General features: G+C 41.5%; 1 protein-coding gene across 1 annotated transcript in view; it reads left to right on the top strand.

The window, feature by feature from the left end:
* RCOR1 (REST corepressor 1) overlaps window positions 1-23,419 on the top strand; it is a 137,022-nt gene that overhangs the window by 94,802 nt on the left and 18,801 nt on the right. The window contains exons 4-7 of the mRNA XM_033191208.1: window positions 10,655-10,707; window positions 19,077-19,238; window positions 20,239-20,357; window positions 23,099-23,177. Coding sequence (XP_033047099.1) covers window positions 10,655-10,707; window positions 19,077-19,238; window positions 20,239-20,357; window positions 23,099-23,177 — 413 coding nt within the window. The remainder of the gene's footprint in view (window positions 1-10,654; window positions 10,708-19,076; window positions 19,239-20,238; window positions 20,358-23,098; window positions 23,178-23,419) is intronic.

Here is a 23,419-nt window from a genome sequence, read left to right as displayed (position 1 = left end):
GTTAAGGGGAAAAAAACAAAGCAAAACAACTTATTAGTTCTTTGACTTGTGTGTGAGCAGCAGTAGTGATAGGGTAAGCCTATATTGGCCTGGTTTTCAGCTTTTTAAAAATATATGACTAGAAGAGGTTGAAGCGTATGATTAAAATGAGTCTTTTGAGTGTGTGAAAAATATTTTTATCATTTTAATTTTTTCAAGTGCTCTAGAACTAGCTAAAATGGGCAAAACTTACTAGAATAAACATAGCTGAATGAGCTGAATTTACATACTAGTGGAAGCCTTCTATTAAACAGTAATTTACCTTGTAATCGTATTAATGTCTAATCTATATCTTTATACAGAAAAACATTTCATTTTGTTCAGTTTTAGTTTATCCTTTCTGTTGACAGTGGACATCCATTATCAGTTCTTGACTATTACAAATATTACTGCTGGGAGCATTCTTGGACCTATTTCTTGATACCCATCTGGAATATATATGCTTAGTTCTGAGAGATCAGTGCCAAATTATCTTCAAAGTGGTCAGACTGGTTTACACTGCTACCAGTAAAATGCAGAATTTATATGCTCCATATCCGCTCCAATAATTGCTATTGTTGAACTTGTACATGTTAGACCAATCTAGTGTGAGTATAACAGTTTCATATACCAAGGAATTTTGCTGTTTTTGTTAGGTGTGTTAATGGCATTGGTGTTATGTAACAAGTATGCCCACATTTTAAAAAGAGGTGTATATTAATATATGTAGGGATGAAATGAAATAATTGGGATTTACTTTAAAATTCTTCAGCACATGTAAAGCACATTTTGGGATCAGTTCACCAAATTGTTCTATGGATGCAGATTAAAGTGTTGTTTCCATGTTTAATTTACTGTCCGGTGGTTATGTAGGACAGTATACCTACCCTTAGAAAACATTTGCTGAGCCGGGCGCGGTGGCTCAAGCCTGTAATCCCAGCACTTTGGGAGGCCGAGACGGGTGGATCACGAGGTCAGGAGATCGAGACCATCCTGGCTAACACGGTGAAACCCCGTCTCTACTAAAAAATACAAAAATCTAGCCGGGCGAAGTGGCGGGCGCCTGTAGTCCCAGCTACTCGGGAGGCTGAGGCAGGAGAATGGCGTGAACCTGGGAGGCGGAGCTTGCAGTGAGCTGAGATCCGGCCACTGCACTCCAGCCCGGGAGACAGAGCGAGACTCCGTCTCAAAAAAAAAAAAAAAAAAAGAAAACATTTGCTGAAGGTTTAAGAGTCATAATATATGAATGCTACTCTCAAGTAGTTCAGGAAAGAGTTACACACACACACACACACACACAACACGCACGCTTATTTTTATTATTAAAAATAGCCTCTAACTTACCCCACCGTGTGGATATAACCACTATTAAAGTTTGCTTCTGGATCTTTTCTGTATGCTTATATGCACTCTGATTTTAAACACAAATGGTTACATCTTCTGTGTAATGGTTTTCAACTTTAGTTTTCCTGCAATTAAAAATTAAACCGAGTTTTGATCCTGAATAATATCCCATCTTGTAACATAATTTATTCAACCACATCTCTCTTTCTTTCTCCCTCTCTCCTCCTTCTCCTTCTTCTTCTCCTTCTCCTTATCCTTCTTCTTCTTCCTCTCCTCCTCCTCCTCCTTCTCCTTATTCTTCTTCTTTTTTTTTTTTTCTCTCTCTCTCTCTCTCTCTCTCTGTCTCTGTCTCTGTCTCTTTCTTTTCTTTTCCTTCTTTTAAAAAATACCAGCTGGGTGCAGTAGTGAGAAGCTTTCTTCTTTTTCTTTTTCTTTTTTCATTTTCTTTTTTTGAGACAGTCTTGCTCTGTAGCACAGGCTGGAGTGCAGTGACATGGTCTCAGCCCATTGCAACCTCCGCCTCCCAGGTTCCATTAATTCTTGTGCCTCAGCCTCCCGAGTAGCTGGAATTACAGGCATGTACCACCATGCCTGGCAATTTTTATATTTTTAGTAGAGTTAGAGTTTCACCGTGTTGGCCAAGCTGGTCTTGAATTTCTGACCTCAAGTGATTGACCTACCTCAGCCTCCCAAAGTGTTGCGATTTACAGGCGTAAGCTTCTGCTCCCGGCCCACATCCCATTCTTGAACATTTAGATTTTCTTATTTTTTCCTACTATAAATAACACAAGTACACAGGAATTTATAATGTCCTCTCCCCGGTTGAAAAGAAAGCCCTCCTTGATTCTGCAGATCAGGTTCCTCAATTATGTGCATTCATAGTTCTTTTTCGCGGGCACTTAAAACAATTGGAATTCATTATTTGTATGACTGTTTCTCCCCAGTCAGACAGTGTGAGTTCCATAAGGGCAGATACTGTCTGTTTTAATCACAGCTATCAAAGCAGCACCAGGCACACAGTAGGCCTGAAATATTTGTTAAATCAGTGGAGAATAATTTCAACATAAACGATGTATTTTATAAAAGATAACTTTGCTGCGACCTACATTGGAAGCTCTTAAATATCTTGTTTATATAGCAGTGCTTATTGAATGCTACTCTATTGGATGAAGAATAGAAAACCCTCCACATTGCAAACAGTAGGACTTAACAGTAGGAGAGCCTGCCCCTCCCAACTCCCTCTCACAGGCCAGGAGAGCCTGCCCCTCCCAACTCCCTCTCACAGGCCAGGAGAGCCTGCCTTCTCATACTCTATCTCACAATGGGGTTTAGCTTCTTTTTCAGAGCTAAAGAACCCACCGAGTCTTCCTGTAACACAGACTCTCTTTCATCTTTAATGAACAGAATTAAGATTATTGCTGCCAGAGACAGAAAGTTGGGGAAAAGTCCTCGTGGGTCGCCTTCTTTGTTTGGAGCAATTTGATGCAAGTAGCTTGTATTTCTGTTAATCTGCTTCCTGTTTCATCTTTTATCTTTTATCCATCACCTTAAGCATTTTTTTTTTGTTTTTTGTTTAAATCTTAAGAAATGGAGGCTCACTATGTTGCCCGAGCTGATCTCAAACTCCTGGGCTCAAATAATCCTCCCATCTTGCCTTATCAGAGTGCTGGGATTACAGGCTATAGGCATGAGCCACCACATCTGGCCAGTCTTTTGTTTTTTATGAGGGTAGCTGGAGCACATTTAATTTTCTAAGGTTAAAAACTTACTTTTGCTTCACTTAAGGAAACCACGTGGGAGGTCTTGAAAAGTGCACTTTTCATTTTCATCGCTGCCCTACCAGCAACTACTGATGACTCTGCCAAAACAAGCTTCAGACAAGTCACTTCTCTGGGAGTTGGCGTTGGGGACTGACTTATTCTGTAAAGTGGGATTTTAACAAACCCCCACTAAGAAATACCTTTTTTTTTTTTTTTTTTGAGACGTAGTCTTGCTCTGTCGCCCAGGCTGGAGTGCAGTGGCACAGTCTCAGCTCACGGCAAGCTCCGCCTCCCGGATTCAAGCTATTCTCCTGCCTCAGCCTCCCTAGTGACTGGGACTACAGGCGCCCGCCACCATGCCCGGCTAATTTTTTTTAAAAAATTTTTTTATTTTTATTTTTAGTAGAAATGGGGTTTCACTGTGTTAGCCAGGATGGTCTCGATCTCCTGACTCATGATCTGCCCACCTCAGCCTCCCAAAGTGCTAGGATTACAGGGGTGAGCCATCGCACCTGGCCAAGAAATAGCATTTTTATAAAGAAAGTACATTTTGTTACCTACTTGGAAGGACTGGTTGATGAAATCCTCAGGCAGAATCTCTGGCTTGACTTTTGGTGCTGTTTCCACCCCAGAGAGGGAGCATTCAGATGTTTACTGTAGTAATGTCTGTGCCCACCAGGTGGCACAGTTGCTTTACTTAAATTATTTAAACTCGTTTTGATTCTCAGCGAGTTGGAATAACTCATTTCTTATTTCAATAATAAAATATGCCACATATTTGTTACTGTATTTTTAAAGAGAATTTTGGCATGTTCAGTTGAGTGATGAGAGAGAAATTGATGTAATGTTTCCTCTGTGGTACCTAATGCTACAGCAAGTGTTTCAAAAATATTTTTTTAAAAAAGCTCTGAGAAGGCTATAAGCCTTGTCATCAGCCCACTATGTGGTGCCAGCCTATTGCTCTGCATAGAATATGCAAGATCACACGGTGTTCTGAATATCTGCAGTATCTAGCGGGAGGGAAGGGTGAGTTAAGGTTACTGTGGCAATTTTCATCTGCATTCCTCTCTTCTTTTGCACTTGAGACTTACTGTGGGTACTAGGGCATTTAGTTCATTGAATTAAAATGAATATAGAAACAAGTAAAGTTTAGCATCCATCTGTTTTTTACCCCTGCTTTCCATCACTTCATCAACCACAGTTCTGTTAACTTCATTCAAGCTAGATACAGTATGTTGATTAGCCTTGGTTCCCTGTACCAAGGAGGCTGTTCTAATCTGAAGAGCTCTTCTGCCTCTATCTTCTGTCCTTAAGAGATAGAACTGTGTTGGCTGGTCCGAAGGTCGTGAGTTATCTCAACTGATTGTTTACAATTGCAGATGGAACTCCTTGTTCTACTCTCTTCCTGCTTCTCACTGCTGCACCCGGCTGGTCTTTTTTAAAAAAAGGAAGGGAGGGAAGGATTGTGCATAGAGGTTTTTGTTTGTTTGTTTTGTTTGGAGATGAAGTCTTGCTCTGTGCCCAGGCTGGAGTGCAGTGGTGCGATCTTGGCTCACTGCAACCTCTGCCTCCCTGGTTCAAGTAATTCTTCTGTCTCAGCCTCCCGAGCAGCTGAGATTACAGGCACGAGCCACCATGCCCAGCTAATTTTTTTTTTTTTTTTGGTAGAGATGGGGTTTCACCGTGTTGGCCAGGCTGGTCTCAAACTCCTGACCTTGTGATCTGCCCACCTCAGCCTCCCAAAGTGCGGGGATTACAGGTGTGAGCCCCTGCGCCCAGCTGTGCATAGAGGTCGTAAACCTTATACCTTACCTGATATTTACCAGCTGTGTGACCCTAGCCAAATTACTTCTGTGAGCCTCAGTTTCTTCGTTTGTGAATGAGAGTGATAATGGAACTATCAGAGAAGATTTATAAAAATCATTGTAAAGACCTTAAAACAATGGCTCATACATAGTACATTCTCAGATGTTAGCTGTTGTTTCTGTTTATCAGAATAGCTGCTGAACCTTTAGGAAGCACTCCTTCATTGGTCATGATCATCATCTGCTGATTACTTGGCATTCCCATATTGTCCTACATCTGTGTTGTTATTTCTGTATTTGTTCTCTTCTGTTACCTGTGTGTTGTCTCAAGATACTGTGGGAAATCGGTTCATTTTTGCTTTTTATTTTGGCTTGCTATTTAATACAGTGCTTTGTCATAGTAAGTTTAATTCAGTAAATGCTTGATTAGGCTTTTGGAATTTTGTAAACTTTCTTGAAGAATGAGGATTTCACATTCTGTCTTTAAGTGATATTATGAGGAAGCCCGTAACTCATTCATCTGTGCTCTCCATAATGGTATAACAGTGGATGGATTCTTCTGCTTCTGACCGACAGATTGGAATATCAGCCAGGTTGCACAAGGCAGGCCCACTTTGCGTACCCTGTCAACATTGGGGAAGGGTGATGGGTGCAGATGCCCGGGCTGGTGGAAAGGTGCTGGCACTTTCTTAAGCAGCATGGATTTTGCTCATTGTTCTGATCAGCATTTACTTCATGAGTTCCTGCCCTCAGTGGCTCCTCACTTCCAGATTGGTGAATTTTTAATCAGTAAGGGGCAGAATTAAGATTATTGTTGCCAGAGTTGGAAAAATCCCCATGGATCCCTGTTTTCTTTAAGAGCAGTTTTTTGTAGGTAGTTTGTATTTCTCCTGCTCCTCTTCCTTCCTGTCTCACCTTCTATCCACTGACTTTCAAGCATCTGCTTATCTTTCTTTTTATGAGGGTAGCTGGGAACACATTTTATTTTCTTAAAATAAGAGAAGCTTATTTTTGCTTCACTTAAGGTTGAAAGGTTTTTTTTGCTTCACTTAAGGAAACCACGTGGGAGGTTTTGAAAAGTGCACTTTTTCATTTTCATTGCTGCCCTACCAGCAGCTACGGGTATAACTCTGTAAAGGAACAGGGTAGGTGGTGGGAAGGGAATAGCCTCAGAAATTCTGAAAAGTATGGTAGACATCCATGTACCTTGATTAAAGAAAACAAAAGTTGAGCATTATGTAGAGCAGTAATACAGTAAGAGACAAGGTCTGTCAACAGCATTGCTTGTGCAGATGGCTATATTCTGAGTAAATTCTAGTCCAGAACCTTCTGTGAGGAGAGGAGGGAGGAGGAGTACCTACTGGGGTGTTGTTTTCTCAGTTAGGTGATAACCTGGCTTTATTGGTGAGAACTAATTCTTGGGAAGGTCAGGGCGTTGCTAAAGATAACATAGTCATACAGTGCTGACTGTGTGCCATGCACTGCTAGACAAACTCATTTTATTTTGAGACAGAGCCAGGATTTGACCTGGGTCTTTCTTACCCTGTATGTAACCTGTGCTGCCTTTTATCTTGTGGGACAGGAAACCTCAAACGTTGACATTGTACATATTACAGCACCCCAGGCATTCATTCAGCAAATGTCTGTCTAATTTTTGTTGGACATTGGGAACAATGAAAAGAATGAGAAGTGTTTATTTGCTAGTAAGTATTAGATGGTAATTCCTTTTACAGATTAATTTTATTTCATCACAACTTTCCAAGCACCTAGTGGACACACCACGTGTCTTCATTTAAGTAGTTACAGTAGTGTGCTTTCTTCCTTTACTTTAGATTTGAGTCATCAGGGTGATCTCCAAGAAAATCTTTTTTTTTTTTTTTTTCTTCTTCACAACAGGGTCTCGCTCTGTTGCCCAGGCTGGACTGCAGTGGCACGATCTCGGCTCATTGCAACCTCTGCCTCCTGGATTCAAGCGATTGTCCTACCTCAGCCTTCCAAGTAGCTGGGATTACAGGCATGCACCACCACACCCAGCTAATTTTTGTATTTTTAGTAGAGATGGAGTTTCACCATGTTGGCCGGGCTGGTCTTGAACCCCTGACCTCAAATGATCCTCTTGCCTCGGCCTCCCAAAGTGCTGGGATTACTGGCATGAGCCACTGCACCCGGCCATCTAAGAAAATCTAAAAAGTTATGTGACTTAAAGGTCACCTTAGTAAGAATACCTTATTGTTTACAGTATGGCAGATGTCCTGTATAACTTCAGTTGCAGCATTTGGAATCTACTGTTACTGTCTTACTGTTCCTACCACCAGCTGATTCTTAAGTTAAAAAACAAAAGAGGAGATGAAAATGGAGTAGCATTCAATAAATACTTGTGTGTGTCTTACAATTTGTAGCTAAATCTAGTTGCAGACAGTGGGCACAGGCTTTACAGGCCTTGTTACTGATGTAGCAGGAGGGACTCTGAGGAGATAACATCTGCCCAAGAACCACGGGCAGGACTAACCCCTGTGCTGGGCTACTCCAGGGACTCCTGCATCACTTGTTCAGCCTGTGCATGTGTTTGCTCAAAGATGATGTCACTGGTGATCATACATACATTCCTTACTCAGTTAAAGTAGAAAATAGTGTGCTCTCAGACTTGAGATTTTACAGCAGAAGCTTAAGGTTCATTTGTTGTTCATTTACCAAGTATGTATTAAAGGAAGGAACGCTTCAAGCCAGTTTTAAACAAGCAGACCCCCAGAGTTGACCCTCAGTTTACCGCAGGTTGTGTTCGCCTTCTGTCCTTACATATTCCTGAGTGCATCTCATGACCTGGTTTTTAATCAGCTGGCCTGCCGTCTGTTTCTAGGTCTGGTATGCTGCCATTTGCATCTCATCTCCTCCAGTATGAACCCCCACATTACCTGTGTCTCTCTGCAGGGTTCTGGCCGGGTATACAGAACCACCTGTTCAAGCAGCCTCATCTGACGCTTTCAGAACCTTAGAGCACTTTTATTTGGCATAATCTACTGCATTGTGAAGTAAAAAGCAAGGGACACACTTTGGAGTAATTCCCTGCCCTGCTTTTTTTTTTTTTTTTGAGATGAAGTCTTGCTCTGTCACCAAGGCTGGAGTGCAGTGGCATGATCTTGGCTCACTGCAACCTCAGCCTCCCAAGTAGCCGGGACTACAGGCATGCGCCACCACGCCTAGCTAATTTTTGTATGATTAGTAGAGATGAGGTTTTACCATGTTGGCCAGGGTGGTCTTGATCTCTTGACCTCCTGATCTACCCGCTTCAGCTTCCTGAAGTGTTGGGATTACAGGCGTGAGCCACCACGCCTGGTCTTTGCCCTGCTTTTTAAAATCACCAGTTAGACTTTTGTGACAAACTGTGGTCATTTCATTTGTCATCTGGTGACTTTCAAGTAAGTTGAAATTTTACTGTAATCTGAGTGAAGTAACCAGTTTGTAACTATTTTAAATATTAAAACAAATGGAAAATTAGTGGTTTTATGTTAGAATTAATATTGAGCTGCAGTATATAATTAGTTGCTGTTTGAATCAGATAGACTTTTTCTTTTGTCAATGGTATATTTTCCCCCAATTTTTAGAATATATGCTTCTATAAGAGTTGGAATTCTTTTTCAAAATTGATTTCTGTTTCCTAAATTGGTTGACAGTTCTCCCAGAGCTGGGAGCATGCTTTTGGTATAATCGCATAGCAAACGGAGATGGAGAAGCTCAGACTTGTTAGGACTCCTCTGTTTACTCTTTGTGTCATAGTGGGAAAGTGGCTCACTCTGAGCCTGTCTTCTGTGAGTTTGGCCATTGTACCTAGAGAGTAAGATTTAGGAGCCAAGAGGGAATAGGGACTAGTCAGGATTTTACTGCCTACCTTCATACAGTTCTGTACTACTTGATTTTTTTTTTTTTTAGCTTGTGTTATTATTTTTTTAATTCATAAAGGAAAATCATGCATGAACATATGGCAGTGCTATTGACTAGTGCATTATTTTTTCTTGTCCATTTGGGAAGAAAGAATATCCTCAGGGAGGAAACTGATTCATCTTTGGGGGTGGTAGCTTCTTCTAGAGGTTGAGTCAGTTCGTTTTCCTTGGTATTTTCCGTGGTACTTGAAAGATAGCCACCTTGTATTGGAGGAGTACATATGTGAAAGCAAATACCAAGCATTGGGCCACGTAATCTATCTCTTCAGAATTTTTTTTTTTTTTTTTTTTTTTTTGAGGCAGACTCTCGCTTTGTCGCCCGGACTGAAGTGCAGTGGCCGGATCTCAGCTCACTGCAAGCTCCGCCTCCCGGGTTTACGCCATTCTCCTGCCTCAGCCTCCCAAGTAGCTGGGACTACAGGCGCCTGCCACCTCGCCCGGCTAGTTTTTGTATTTTTAGTAGAGACGGGGTTTCACCGTGTTAGCCAGGATGGTCTCGATCTTCTGACCTCGTGATCCGCCCGTCTCGGCCTCCCAAAGTGCTGGGATTACAGGCTTGAGCCACCGCGCCCGGCCCAGAATTTTTTAAAACGTAAGAATAGTTTGTTCATTATTCAACCTGAGCTGAGACTAAAAATGACCCCCAATTTCATATTTATTTTTACTTATAAACATATTGTTTAAAGTAATACTTGTTTGTTGTAGAAAGTTTTAAGTAGAACTAAAGGTTTTGTCTTTCTTTTCCTTTTTTCTTTTTTTGAGACAGAGTCTTGCTCTGTTGCCAGGCTGGAGTGCAGTGGTGCAATCTCGGCTCACTACAACCTCTGCCTCCCGGGTTCCAGCGATTCTCCTGCCTCAGCCTCCCGAGTAGCTGGGGTTACTGGCGTGTGCCACCACACCCAGCTAATTTTTGTATTTTTAGTAGAGATGGGGTTCTGCCATGTTGGTCAGGTTGCTCTCGAACTCCAGACCTCAAAGTGATCCGCCTGCCTTAGCCTCCCAAAGTGCTGGGATTACAGGCGTGAGCCACCACATCTGGCCCTGACTAATTATTTTTAAAAATTATTTGTAGAGACAGGATCTCACTGTGTTATCCAGGCTAATCTAGAACTCTAGGCCTCAAGGGATCCTCCCGCCTCAGCTTCCGAAGTGTTAGGATTACAGGCATGAGCCTTTGTTTTTCTCTTTTAAATAAGACTCATAATCTCAGCACCAGGCAATAACTGCTGTTAATATTTCAGAATATTCATTCAGATGTTTCTCTGTGGGATCAATAACTGTATTATAATGATTCTGTTTTGTTACTGTCTGTTCTTTTAGTCTTGTACATGACAAGTGTATTAGTCTGTTTTTATGCTGTTGGTAAAGACATTCCCAAGACTGGGAAGAAAAGGAGGTTTAATGGACTTACAGTTTCACATGGCTGGGAAGGCCTACAGTCGTGGTGGAAGGTGAGGAGGAGCAAGTCATGTTTTACATGGATGGCAGCAGGCAAAGAGAGAGAGCTTGTGCAGGGAAACTCCCCTTTTTAAAACCATCAGATCTTGTGAGACTTACTATCAGGAGAAGAGCACAGGAAAGACCATCCTCCATGATTCAGTTACCTCCTATTGGGTCCCTCCCACAACACTTGGGAATTGTGGGAGATACAAATCAAGATGAGATTTGGATGGGGACACAGCCAAACCGTATTAGCAGGCGTGAAATATACACATGTATCAATTCTAGTGGACCATAGGGTGTACTCTGTCCCTCAGTTTGTTTACTGGCGTCTCATCTTGTTTTTCAGTGGATGAATACATTGCCATTGCCAAAGAAAAGCATGGGTACAACATGGAACAGGTAATATCATGGTTTTCTTTCTTTTGCTGTTAAAAATGAGTATTTATAACTAAATAATTTTATTTTTTTCTTCTCTGTATTGAGTAGCAGTGTTTCCTCATTAGCAACTTTTTGGTAATTACTAGTAGTGTTACACAAACTCTGGTCTCCTTTTTCTTGTTCAAGATGAATATTAGAGGACCCTTTGATTTGAAAGGCACATCTGTGCATTTCAGCAGATCTACAGCCTTTAGGACACTAATTACTTAGTGATTACTAAGGAGCTGGATGCTTGAACATAGTGCTTTCTCATTTGAATATGTGATTTTTCATTCTTCTGGTTGTATAATGATGTTTTTTGACGCATGTTTTCACATTCTTACCTGAAGTGTTTTAATATTCACCATTTTGAATAATTTTCAGATTGTAAATGTTTGATTAAAGTCCCTCCCCTCCCCTCCCCTCCCTTCTCCTCCCCTCCTTCTCCTCCCCTCCCATCCCCTCACTTCCCCTCCCCTTCCTTGAGATGGAGTCTCGCTCGGCAACCAGGCTGGAATGCAACGGTGCATCTCAGCTCATTGCAACCTCTGCCTCCGGGGTTCAAGTAATTCTCGTGCCTCGGCCTCCCAAGTTGCTGGGATTACAGGCGCGCACCACCACGCCTGGCTAATTTTTTAATTTTTAGTAGAGAAGGGGCCTCCCAAAGTGTTGGGATTACAGGCGTGAGCCACTGTGCCCGGCCAAGATTTTCTTTTAAATGTTGTTTGGAATGTACTAACAAGAAATCCACAAGATTTATTTTTCTGCAAAAGTGTGATGATACCTTGTTTCAGCTTTAATGATTTACTTTAAACACATCAAGTTGGATTAATGCTTTCCATGGCATTAATCTAGATCTTAAAACCTGTAACTTACTGACATTTCTTATTTTTCTGAATGATGGAAGTTACCAAAAGTTTAGATTATGTGAAATTGTATACTTTCTTTTGGACTTGGCCTTACATTTAATTACTCTATCCTGGTCATTGAAGCTACTTCTAATTATTAGATGATTACAAAATATACCTGTATGAATTCTTAAGGATGGTAGTCTTGATCATTTCTCCTTTAAAAACGGTCATTAGTGGCCGGGTGCGGTGGCTCACGCCTGTAATTCCAGCACTTTGGGAGGCTGAGGCGAGTGGATCACGAGGTCAGGAGATCAAGAACACCCTGGCTAACACAGTGAAACCCCATCTCTACTAAAAATACAAAAAAAAAAAAAAAATTTGCCGGGTGTGGTGGCAGGCGCCTGTAGTCCCAGCTACTCCGGAGGAGTAAAAGAATGGCGTGAAACTGGGAGGCGGAGCTTGCAGTGAGCTGAGATGGTGCCACTGCACTCCAGCCTTGGTGACAGAGCGAGACTCCATCTCAAAAAATAAATAAAAATAAAAAATAAAAAAGACCATTAGCACGAAAATTCCCTATATTATAATTCCGGTGTAAAAATTACCATTAGCAAAGTATTGCTAGATTATCTCATCTTACCTCTTTTGTTGCTTGTTCTATTTCTACCATTTTTCTAAGCTGAGACCTTTATATATCATATATATATAACATATATATAATTTTTAAAAGAGTAACACAATTGTGCTTTCATAAATTACTTTCTTCGTTTATATATTGAGGCAGTAAAGTGTGGTACTTGAAGAGCACAGATCCTAGAACCATGCTGGTTCTGTGACCAGTGGCAAGGAAAGTCAGTGCCTCAGAGAAGACCTTCAGTTTATACTCAGGCTGATCCTCAGCATGGAGGCAAGCCTACAACTAAAAGAAAGCAAAACCTTAGTAAAAACGTAGCAAACCCTGAGGAAGAGTGTGATTATGAGTTACTACATTATTAGATTCAGATGTCTAGGTTTTAACAGAAAAATCACAGAGCATACAAAGAAATGGTAAATTTATGCCCATTCAGTAGAAAAAAATTAATCAACAGAAATTGTCCCTGGGAAAAGACCTTAGTGGCAGATCTACTAGGCAAATATTTTAATACAACTATCTTAAAGATATTTTTAAAGAACTAATAGAAGATACAGAAAAAGTCAAGAAAATGATGTATGAACAAATGGAAATAACAGTAAGGAAATGGAAAACCTAAAAGGAAACCAAATTGAAATTCTAGAGCTTAAACACTTGAAATGAAAAATTCACTAGACATGCTCAAAGGCGGATTTGAAGAGTCCCAAGAAAGAATAAGAAAGAACGTGAAGAAAGGACAGTGGCAATGATTCGAGTCTGAGCAGCTGGATGAGAAAAGATTGAAGAGTAACCAGAGCCTAAGATACCCTAGGAACACATTGAGTGGACTAACATATGCATGTGAAAGTTGCATAAGGGGTAAGAGAAAGAGATAGGAACAGAGAAATTATTTGAAGAAATAGTGGCCAAAAACTTCACAAATTTGATGAAAGACGTGAATATAAACATCCAAGAAACTCAGTGAACTCCAGGTAGGATAAAGTCAAACTCACCAAAGCACATAAGGAAACTTCGAAAAGAGAGAGAATCTTGATCGCAGCAAGAGAGAACTAACCTGTTACATGTAAGGGATCCTGAATAAGCTTGTTAGGGTATTTCTTGTCAAAGCCTTTGGAAGCCAGAGGAAGTGGGTAATATATTCAACGCAGCAAGAGAAGAACACTGTCAACTAAGAATTCTGTATCTGAGAAAATGCTTTCAAAAGTAAAGGGGAGAAATGAGGATATTCTCAATTAAAAGCTGCTGGAGAGTCTCTCTGAAGAGGCCATAGTGGAGCTGAACTTGTGAACTGGTAATCCCATTGTCTATAAATTGGACAAGAACTTGAAGCCCATCAAGCCCATGAATGAAAAAAGTTCCTGGGGGATGAAGAGACCGTGCATAAAGCCATGGAAGCTGCGGCTGCCCAGGGCAAGGCCCAGAAGTGAAGGCCAGCAAGCTGACTGCTCTCTCAAGGAACACTCCCTGCCCAACCATTCTTCTTCACCTCCTTTCTGCACATGCCACACTGACCACATCTGTAGGCATCTTATGTTGCAGCTGCAGATGGGAACTCGTGGTTCCCATTTTCATTTAACCATTTTTGTCTCCTGCACCCACTTGCTTCATATAATCTAGTCAGAATAGCACCTCTGGTGCAGGGAGAAAGTTCCCCTTATCCAAGAGAGTTGAAAGGTAGTGACTTGGGCTTTTGCCAGGGCTTTGTTTACTAAGGACCTTTGCGGGAGGAGCCATGCTGTCATGACCAAGGAGGAGAAGCAAAGAGAGCCTGTTTGACCCCAGGAGCCAATCCTGTACTCTTCTCTAGTCAGACCACTGTCAGGAGAGCTCTGCTCATTCCAGTGGAAGATGGCTATAATCTGCACAGTGATGTGAAAAAACAACCATTTCCTCCCTGACCCCAGGGAAAGTGGCTCTAGAAGGTTGAGAGCAATCCTGTATTAAGTTCATGTGTTAGATTTACTTTTCCAAAAAATTGTATATAAAAATAATACGAAACAAAAACCCTTCTGGGATTTTTTATTTTTATTTATTTTATTTTATTTTATTTTTATTTTTTGAGACAGAGTCTCACTCCGTCACCCAGGCTGGAGTGCAGTGACACAATCTCGGCTCACTGCAAGCTCCGCCTCCCGGTTCACACCATTCTCCTGCCTCAGCCTCCCGTGTAGCTGAGACTACAGGTGCCCATCACCGTACCTGGCTAATTTTTTTGTCATTTTTTTTTTTAGTTTTAGTAGAGACGGAGTTTCACTGTGTTAGCCAGGATGGTCTCAATCTCCTGACCCCGTGATCAACCCGTCTCAGCCTCCCAAAGTGCTGGGATTACAGGCATGAGCCACTGCGCCTGGCCTTATTTTATTTTTTTGAGGCGGAGTCTCACTCTGTCACCCAGGCTGGAGGGCAATGGTGCGATCTCGGCTCACTGCATCCTCCGCCTCTCGGGTTCAAACGATTCTCTTGCCTCAGCCTCTTGAGTAGCTGGGATTACAGGTGCCCGCCACCATGCCCGGCTAATTTTTGTGTTTTTAGTAGAGACAGGGTTTCACCATGTTGGTCAGGCTGGTCTTGAACTCCTGACCTCATGATCCACCCACATCGGCCTCCCAAAGTGCTAGGATTACAGGCTTGAGCCACTGCGCCCAGCCCCCTTCTGGAATTTTTGGTGGCAGTTGAAATGGTCCCACATGTGGTCATCAGAAAATAAGCCATTCCATCCTGGACAACATGGCAAAATCCTGTCTCTAGAAAAAATTAAAAGCCAGGCATGATGGTATGTGTCTATGGTCCCGGCTACTTGGGAGGATGAGGTGGGAGGGTTAGTTGAGCCCAGGAGGTTGAAACCAGCATGGGCAATATAGTGACACCTCATCTCTACAAAAAATTTTAAAATCACCTAAACGTGGTAGTGTGTGCCTGTAGTCTCAGCTACTGTGGAGGCCGACGTGGGAAGATCGCTTGAGCCTGGAAGGCAGAGGTTGCAGTGAGCCAAGATCATGTCATTGCACTCTAGATCACAACTCTGTATCAACAACAACAAAAAAATAAAAATAAAAAAAGGAAAAGAAGCCATTCCTCACACCAATATGGGATAAACTTCTTGACCTCTAAGGGGTAGGATTGCATCCTGCTATGGGTTTTCGAATCTCTCCCCTACCTTGTTTTGTGGCAGTGAAATGCCTCTTGATCATGTCCAAATATGTCTTTCACTGACTGATTTCTAAATCGTGTTCTAATTGCTTGGCTCTGCCATGTGGACCCAGTATTCATTTTGAGCATAACTGTACTAAATCTTTCTTTCGAGATCAGTGTAATAAAGGCCTAATCTGCAATTTAAAATAAACAAAAACTTGTGTCTTTTTGTTTGTTTTGTTTTGAGACAAGGTCTTGCTCTGTTACCCATGCTGGAGTGCAGTAGTGTGATCATAGCTCACTGCAGCCTCAAACCCCTGGGCTGAGTCAAGCAGTCCTCCTGCCTCAGCCCCTCAAGTAGCTGCAATTACAGGCGTGCACCACCATGCCTGGCTAACTTGTTGTTTGGTTGTTTTTCGTAGATTCGTGGTCTTGCTACGTTCCCCAGGCTGGTCTCCAACTTCTGAACTCAAGTGATCCTCTCACCTTGGCCTCCCAGAGGGCTGAGGTTACAGGTGTGAGCCACAACGCCCAGCCTCAGAAAATAGTTATAGAATATATATACAACGAAATGGAAAGAAATTTAAATCTTTCACTATAAATAATCAACAAACATAAAAATGAGACTGGACGTGGTGGCTCGCACCTATAATCCCAGCACTTTGGGCAGATCACTTGAGCTCAGGAGTTGGAGACCAACCTGGGCAACATGGCAAAACCCTGTCTCTACAAAAAAAAAGTTAGCTGCACATGGTGGCATGCACCTGTAGTCCCAGCTGCTCAGGAGGCTGAATCAGGAGAATTGCTTGAGCCTGGAAGGGAGAAGGTTGCAGTGAGCCAAGATCATGCCGTTGCTCCTCCAGCCTGAGCAATGAGAGTGAAACCCTGTCTCAAAAATAAAATAAAATAAAATAAAAAGACAGTAATTCAGGAAATGAAGGACATAAAAAGCTTTAAGGAGTATACGAAACAAATAGCCAAATGACAAAAGTTCCTCCTTATCAGTGATTACTTTAAATATAAATGGATTAAACTTTCCAAAGGACAGAGATTGTCAGAATGGGTAAAAAATACAGAATCCCACTATATACAAGAGATTAACATTAGCTTCGAAGACACAATTTTAAAGTGAAAGGGTGGAAAATGGTATCCCATGCAAGTAGTAACCAAAAGAAAGCAGGAGTGATTATAATAATATCAGTCAAAATAGACTTTAAATTTAAAAAGGGTTATAAGAGACAAGGACATTCACTGTTGGTGGGAATGTAAAATGGTACACCTGGTGGGGAAAACAGGATGGCAGCTCCTTAAAAAATTAAAAATAGAATTACCATATTATCCACCAATTCTACTTCTGGCCAAAGTGGGTAGATCACTTGAGCCCAGGAGTTCAAGACCAGCCTGGGCAACATGGCAAAACCCTGTCTCTACAAAAAGTACAAGAAATTTGTCTGGGAATGGTGACTCACACCTGTAATCCCAGTGCTTTGGGAGGCCGAGGCGGGCGGATCGCGAGGTCAGGAGATCAAGACCATCCTGGCCAACATGGTGAAACCCCATCTCTACTAAAAATAAAAAAAAAAATTAGCTGGACGTGGTGGCAGGTGCCTGTAGTTCCAGCCACTCAGAAGGCTGAGGCAGGAGAATGGCGTGAACCCGGGAGGCGGAGCTTGCAGTAAGCCGAGATCATGCCCCTGCACTCCAGCCTGAGCAACAGAGCAAGACTCCATCTCAAAAGAAAAAAAAAAAAATTAGCCAGGTGGGGTGGCATGTGCCTGTAATCCCAGCTACTTGGGAGGCTGAGGCAATCAAGGATGATCACCTGGCCCTGGGAGGTGGAGGTTGCAGTGAGTACTACTGCACTCTGGCCCTGCGTGACAGAGCCAGACTCTGCCCCAAATAATAATAATAATAACAGTAATAATAAATTTAAAAAAATTTTTTTGAGACAGAATTTCACTCTTGTCACCCGGGCTGGAGTGCAATGGCATGATCTCGACTTACTGCAACCTCCACCTCCCAGGTTCAAGTGATTCCCTTGCCTGAGCCTCCCAAGTAGCTGGGATTATAAGCGCAAGCCACCACACTTGGCTAATTTTTGTGTTTTTAGTAGAGATGGGGTTTCGCCATGTTGGCCAGGCTGATCTTGAACTCCTGACCTCAGATTATTTGCCCACCTCAGCCTCCCAAAGTGCTGGGATTACTGGCATGAGCAACCACATCCGATCAATAATAATAATAATCTTTTTTTTTTTTTTTTTTGAGACAGAGTCTCACTCTGTTGCCCAGGCTAGAGTGCAGTGGCGCGATCTCGGCTCACTGTAACCCATGCCTCCCTGGTTCAAGTGATTCTCCTGCCTCAGCCTCCTGAATAGCTACGATTACAGGCACGCGCTACCACACTCAGTTAATTTTTTGTATTTTTAGTAGAGTCTTTTGTAGAGGGTTTCGTCATATTGACCAGGCTGCTCTCAAACTCCTGACCTCAGATGATCCGCCTGCCTTGGCCTCCCAAAGTGCTGGGATTACAGGCATGAGCCACCGCGCCCGGCCGAAATCAAGTTTCTATTAGAAAAATGGAATGACAGTAATAAATCCTCCCTCCCTCCCTTGACGAGTCTCTGTCACCCAAGCTGGAACAACCTCTGCCTCCCAGGTTCAAGTGATTCTCCTACCTCAGCCTTCTGAATTGGTGGGACTACAGGCATGCGCCACTATGCCCAGCTAATGTTTTTTTGAATTTTAGTAGAGAGAGGGTTTCACCGTGTTGGCCAGGCTAGTCTTGAACTCCTGACCTCATGTGATCCACCTACCTCGGCCTCCCAAAGTGCTGGGATTACAGGTGTGGGCCACCACACCCAGCCAGTTTCTAAGGAGTGAAAGCCAGTATTCATTTTTCATTTCATCTCTTTATGTTCATGCTAATTTTTACCTATTTTAGAATAATTGTTTGTAGATAGTTTCTCTGTGACCACTTCCCTGATGATTCCTATGTTGCCACACCTAACAAGTGTCACCTTCCCTTGTTGCTGTACCTAACAAGTTAGCACCATCCTGAATTGTATACTTGTCGTTTCCAAGAAAAATATTTTTATTGTATGTGTAATTTCCAATTAAAACATACTGTATTTTGTTTGAAAATTAAATAATTTATTTAAATTGCTTCACTCTTTCTTGATACTTATACCTATATTAAAAGACATACCTATAATAAAAATTACGTCACCTGAAAAAAAAAGTATGTTGTGTGTATGTTACCACAATTACAAAGAGTAGAAAAAGGGGCATCTGACAGTGTCTGCCGCCACTTAGCACTGTATATGAGTGAGGACAGTGTCTGCCGCCGCTTAGCACTGTATATGAGTGAGGACAGTGTCTGCCGCCGCTTAGCACTGTATATGAGTGAGGACAGTGTCTGCCGCCGCTTAGCACTGTATATGAGTGAGGACAGTGTCTGCCGCCGCTTAGCACTGTATATGAGTGAGGACAGTGTCTGCCGCCGCTTAGCACTGTATATGAGTGAGGACAGTGTCTGCCGCCGCTTAGCACTGTATATGAGTGAGGACAGTGTCTGCCGCCGCTTAGCACTGTATATGAGTGAGGACAGTGTCTGCCGCCACTTAGCACTGTATATGAGTGAGTTTGTCTAAATATGAAGTAGTTCTCACTTTTCTTTTTTTGGTCTCATTTCCATTTTCATTGTTTTTTGATCTAAAATTTCACTGATATGATTTTTGTAGGCTCTTGGGATGCTCTTCTGGCATAAACATAATATCGAAAAGTCATTGGCTGATTTGCCCAACTTTACCCCTTTCCCAGATGAGTGGACTGTGGAAGATAAAGTCTTATTTGAGCAAGCCTTTAGTTTTCATGGGAAAACTTTTCATAGAATCCAACAAATGGTAAGTAGATGAGACCACTGAGTTCTAACTAGTTTTTTCTCCTAGCTACTCTCTTCTGCAGCATACTTGAGATAGGGATATCATACTCAAACATAAATATTCCCATTTTTGATAAAGTTCCCCTTTAGAAGATTCAGCTTAGTACGTGCTGCTCTGTGGATAGGAGTTTTCCAGTTACAGGAGTAAAGCGCTTCTAGCACTTCCCATCCTGTCATCTGTGATTGGACCCTCCCCACCCGCCCCAGTCCCTCTTGTTGGGACTCCCAAAAGATTAGACCCATACGAAAGATTTTTTTTTTAGACAGAGTCTCGCTCTGTCACCAGGCTGGAGTATAGTGGCGCGATCTTGGCTCACTGCAGCCTCCACCTCCCGGGTTCAAGCGATTTTCGTGCCTCAGCCTCCTGAGTAACTGGGACTACAGGCGCATGCCACCACGCCTGGCTAATTTTTTTGTATCTTTAGTAGAGACAGGGTTTCACCATATTAGCCAAAATGGTCTCAATCTTCTGACCTCACGATCTGCCCGCCTCGGCCTCCCAAAATGCTGGGATTACAGGCGTGAGCCACCGCGCCCAGCACAAAAGATCTTTCATGGTTGTCTGAGGTGGTGCCTCAAGGGGCTGTGTCTGCTTGGGGACAGCTGACTTATCATTTACATTCTGGAAAACTCTTTGGTAGACTCCTACTTAAAAGCTTACTGACATTTGCATTAAGTGTTGAAATGAATTTTTAAAAAATAAACAAGTTTTATTTAAGGGCATTGGGTGTGTGAAAACTCTCGATTCATCTTGAATTGGTTTTCATTGACTAAGTTTCACTTACAAACTTCAGTAATTTAAAATGTCTATTGATAAGAATCCATTTATCAGTTTTTTCTTATCAGAAAAAAGGGCTATGGCTTCAGACATAGAAGAGTGATCCTTATTAAAGGTATCTAAACATTTGATTTTTCAAGATTACTTTTATATTCAAATAAACCAACTCATTTTTTATGTTTAGCTTCCTGATAAATCTATAGCAAGTCTGGTAAAATTTTACTATTCTTGGAAGAAGACAAGGACTAAAACTAGTGTGATGGATCGCCATGCCCGGAAACAAAAACGGGAGCGGGAGGAGAGGTGAGCACGTGGCTGGGGTGTTGTCTAACCACTTAGGGGACTAAGAGCCCCAGATACACAAAGGCAAGGCAAGGCAGAATGACTGGTGTTCTCCCCGTGCCTTCCCGGTGGAACTGCATGTTCATGAGATGTATTAGAGTGTGTTACATTATTCAGGGATTTTTTCTCACCACTCTTTCCCTGCAGTCAGTGAACTTCCATTTTGAGTCAGTTAACTTTGACCCATTTTTTTTCCTGCCCCTTTGGAAGGGGTGGCTCCTTTTAATAAAAAAATCTTTTATTTTGTAGTTTGAGGTTTAATATGGCATATTTTTACAAGATTCATTTGGTGTGTTTTTACCTTTGTCATGTGGAAACAAAAATACAACAATACAATTTAGAGTTACTGCTTCTTTTTTTGACCATCTGTTTTTTGTGTGTGAATGAGAAAGAGAAACATTTTATGATTTTTTTTTTTTTTTTTTTGAGACAAGTCTTGCTCTGTCGCCCAGGCTGGAGTGCAGTGGCGCGATCTCGGCTCACTGCAAGCTCCGCCTTTCTGCAAGCTCCCAGGTTCACGCCATTCTCCTGCTTCAGCCTCCCAAGTAGCTGGGACTACAGGCACCCACCACCTTGCCTGGCTAATTTTTTTGTATTTTTAGTAGAGACGGGATTTCACCATGTTAGCCAGGATGGTCTCGATCTCCTGACCTCGTGATCCGCCCGCCTCAGCCTCCCAAAGTGTTGGAATTACAGGCTTGAGCCACCGCGCCCAGCCTATAATTTCTTAATAAGCATGTTAGTTTTAAGGATAGCTTAGTATGGAGAATACTTCTTAATCATCACTTCCTCAGTCTTATATGTAGCTTAGAGAAGTGGAAATGGCCAACTCACACTCAGAAATGGGTTCTAGTCTGAGCTCTGAAGATTCCACTAACATGCCACAGGCTACACTGGGATGTTTAAGGTCTTTCATTTATTTTTTAACATAGTAAAATTGTACATACAGGCAGGTGAGTTCAACATGCGTCTTCCCCAAGCCTCTTGTTTTCCTTAAGTCTAAAATGAAGATGTTTGAAGTCCAGAAGGCAGCATGCAGACCTAATGGTTTTCTTGTTAAAGTGGTGAGAGATATAGGTAGGTTTTAAAAAATCCTATTTTCCACATTTCCTGTCATATTTTTATCAATAATTTAAAAAATGAGGGAGGATGAAATATATGGTCCCCGGCGTCCCATCTCAGGATGGAATTTTATCATTTCAAATGAAAAAGTAACATGTGAGAACACGTTGAAAGTTGAGTATCGCTTTTGGAGAATTCAAACCTCTTGGCCCAAGTATAAATTGAGAGTGATGTTAGGAACATCTCCAAAGCTCTTTTCAATTGTAAGAGCCTATACAATTATTGACTGTGATACATCTGCATATTTTTGCCTCCGACTTACATACTAGTAGGTCTATTTAGGGATGAGTACTCTCATTAATTTTTAATGAAGCTTTTTCATTTCCCTAGTTTACTGTCTGTATAGTAAGTCTCTTATTACAACCAGGTGCAGTTTACTAAACCGCAATCAAAATTAAATAATACAGAATGGGATTGGATATCCTTGAGTACGAAGTGAGAATACCTGCCAACACTTCCATTCTTACTCCCTGGAAGCTTTCTCTCTTTCTTTCTTTCTTTCTTTTTTTTTTTTTTTTTTACATTACATTACTTGGCCCTCATGGGGCCAAGAACTGCTCTGCCTCCACCTCCCATGTGCACCTTAACCACTTTTGGGATGCAGGGATGGAGATGCTGCAGCAGCACCTGATAAATTGTTGACTTTCTAACAGGACTTGCCTGTGAAAGTCATGGCAGGGACTGGGACAAAATTCCCTTACCGAAGGCTCTTTCTTCTTGTGGACACTCTTTCCTCAGCTAGAGCTTCCTGCTACCTTGGTGGAGGATGGGGAGGAGGTGGCGCATAGTAGGCATGGTCTCCTGGGGTGGATTCCAGAGCAGTGCGAGGTGGGCAAACTGGGGCAGGCTACTTGACTTCTGGAGACTTAGTTTTCTCACGTTTTACAGTTGCATTCCTACCTACACCGGGACTTTTCTTTTTTGTTTGTTTGTTTTAAATTTAATGAAATACTGAATTAAATTACATTGAAAATGAAATTAAATACTACATTCAGGATATTACAAAAAGCATTTGAAGTATATACCAATGTAAGTTTTCTTTTTAAAATTAAACTTAATTTTAAAACATTGGTTGTCCAGGACACCAGAAAAGCCTCAGACTTTGTGTGGCCTTGGGTAGAAAGATGGTACTTGAAAAAGGATTTTTTTTACTTGTTGGCAGGTTTGTTCCCAATGCAGTGGAAATTTATTCTCCGTAATTTCTCAGTTTTGTTTAGTAATCATATCCTAGTCCTCAATAGATAATTATGGGAAAATAACATGTAAATGCATTTTCACTTTGATATTTTCAGTTTACAAATATAGAGCAATCATGTTTTCGATCTGGATTGGGAAGTTAGGAATCTATTTTAGTAGTTTTTCATCATTTAGACTGAAAGAACTATGGAGTTGGTATTCTGTTTCAATTACAAAGATGTTTTTATCTCAGCAGCCTGAAAACATACTCATTTTATATTAAGTCAATTTATTGTTTATATTTGGTAAAATTAGTGCAAAATTTTCAGTTAAATCAATTTATTGTTTGTATTTGGTAAAATTAGTACAAAATAACCATTCAATGACTTGTTCTTGTCTTCCAGTGAGGATGAACTGGAAGAAACAAATGGAAACAATCCCATTGACATTGAGGTTGATCAAAACAAGGAAAGCAAAAAGGAGGTATTTCTTCCCCCTAGTATTGTTTAGGCGAATAAGTTTTATTACTAGTTTCATAAATAAAACATTCCTCTTGCTTAATATATTAAGTGCTATGTGGAAAACAGCATGATATGACTGTTTTTTCAACAATACTGTCTTTGCTTTGTAGATTCTATAATTTTGTTTGCCAATAGATAGGAATAAAGGAAGCCTTAAAGGAGAGAAAATAGCACTAATGAGTAATGATGTTCCCTAGGACAGCA

This window comes from Trachypithecus francoisi, unplaced genomic scaffold (assembly GCF_009764315.1).
Source record: "Trachypithecus francoisi isolate TF-2019V2 unplaced genomic scaffold, Tfra_2.0 Lachesis_group3, whole genome shotgun sequence".
In the NCBI taxonomy this organism is placed as follows: domain Eukaryota; kingdom Metazoa; phylum Chordata; class Mammalia; order Primates; family Cercopithecidae; genus Trachypithecus; species Trachypithecus francoisi.
The sequence above is the reverse complement of the archived record's forward strand: the minus strand, read 5'-3'. Positions and strand labels throughout refer to the sequence as shown.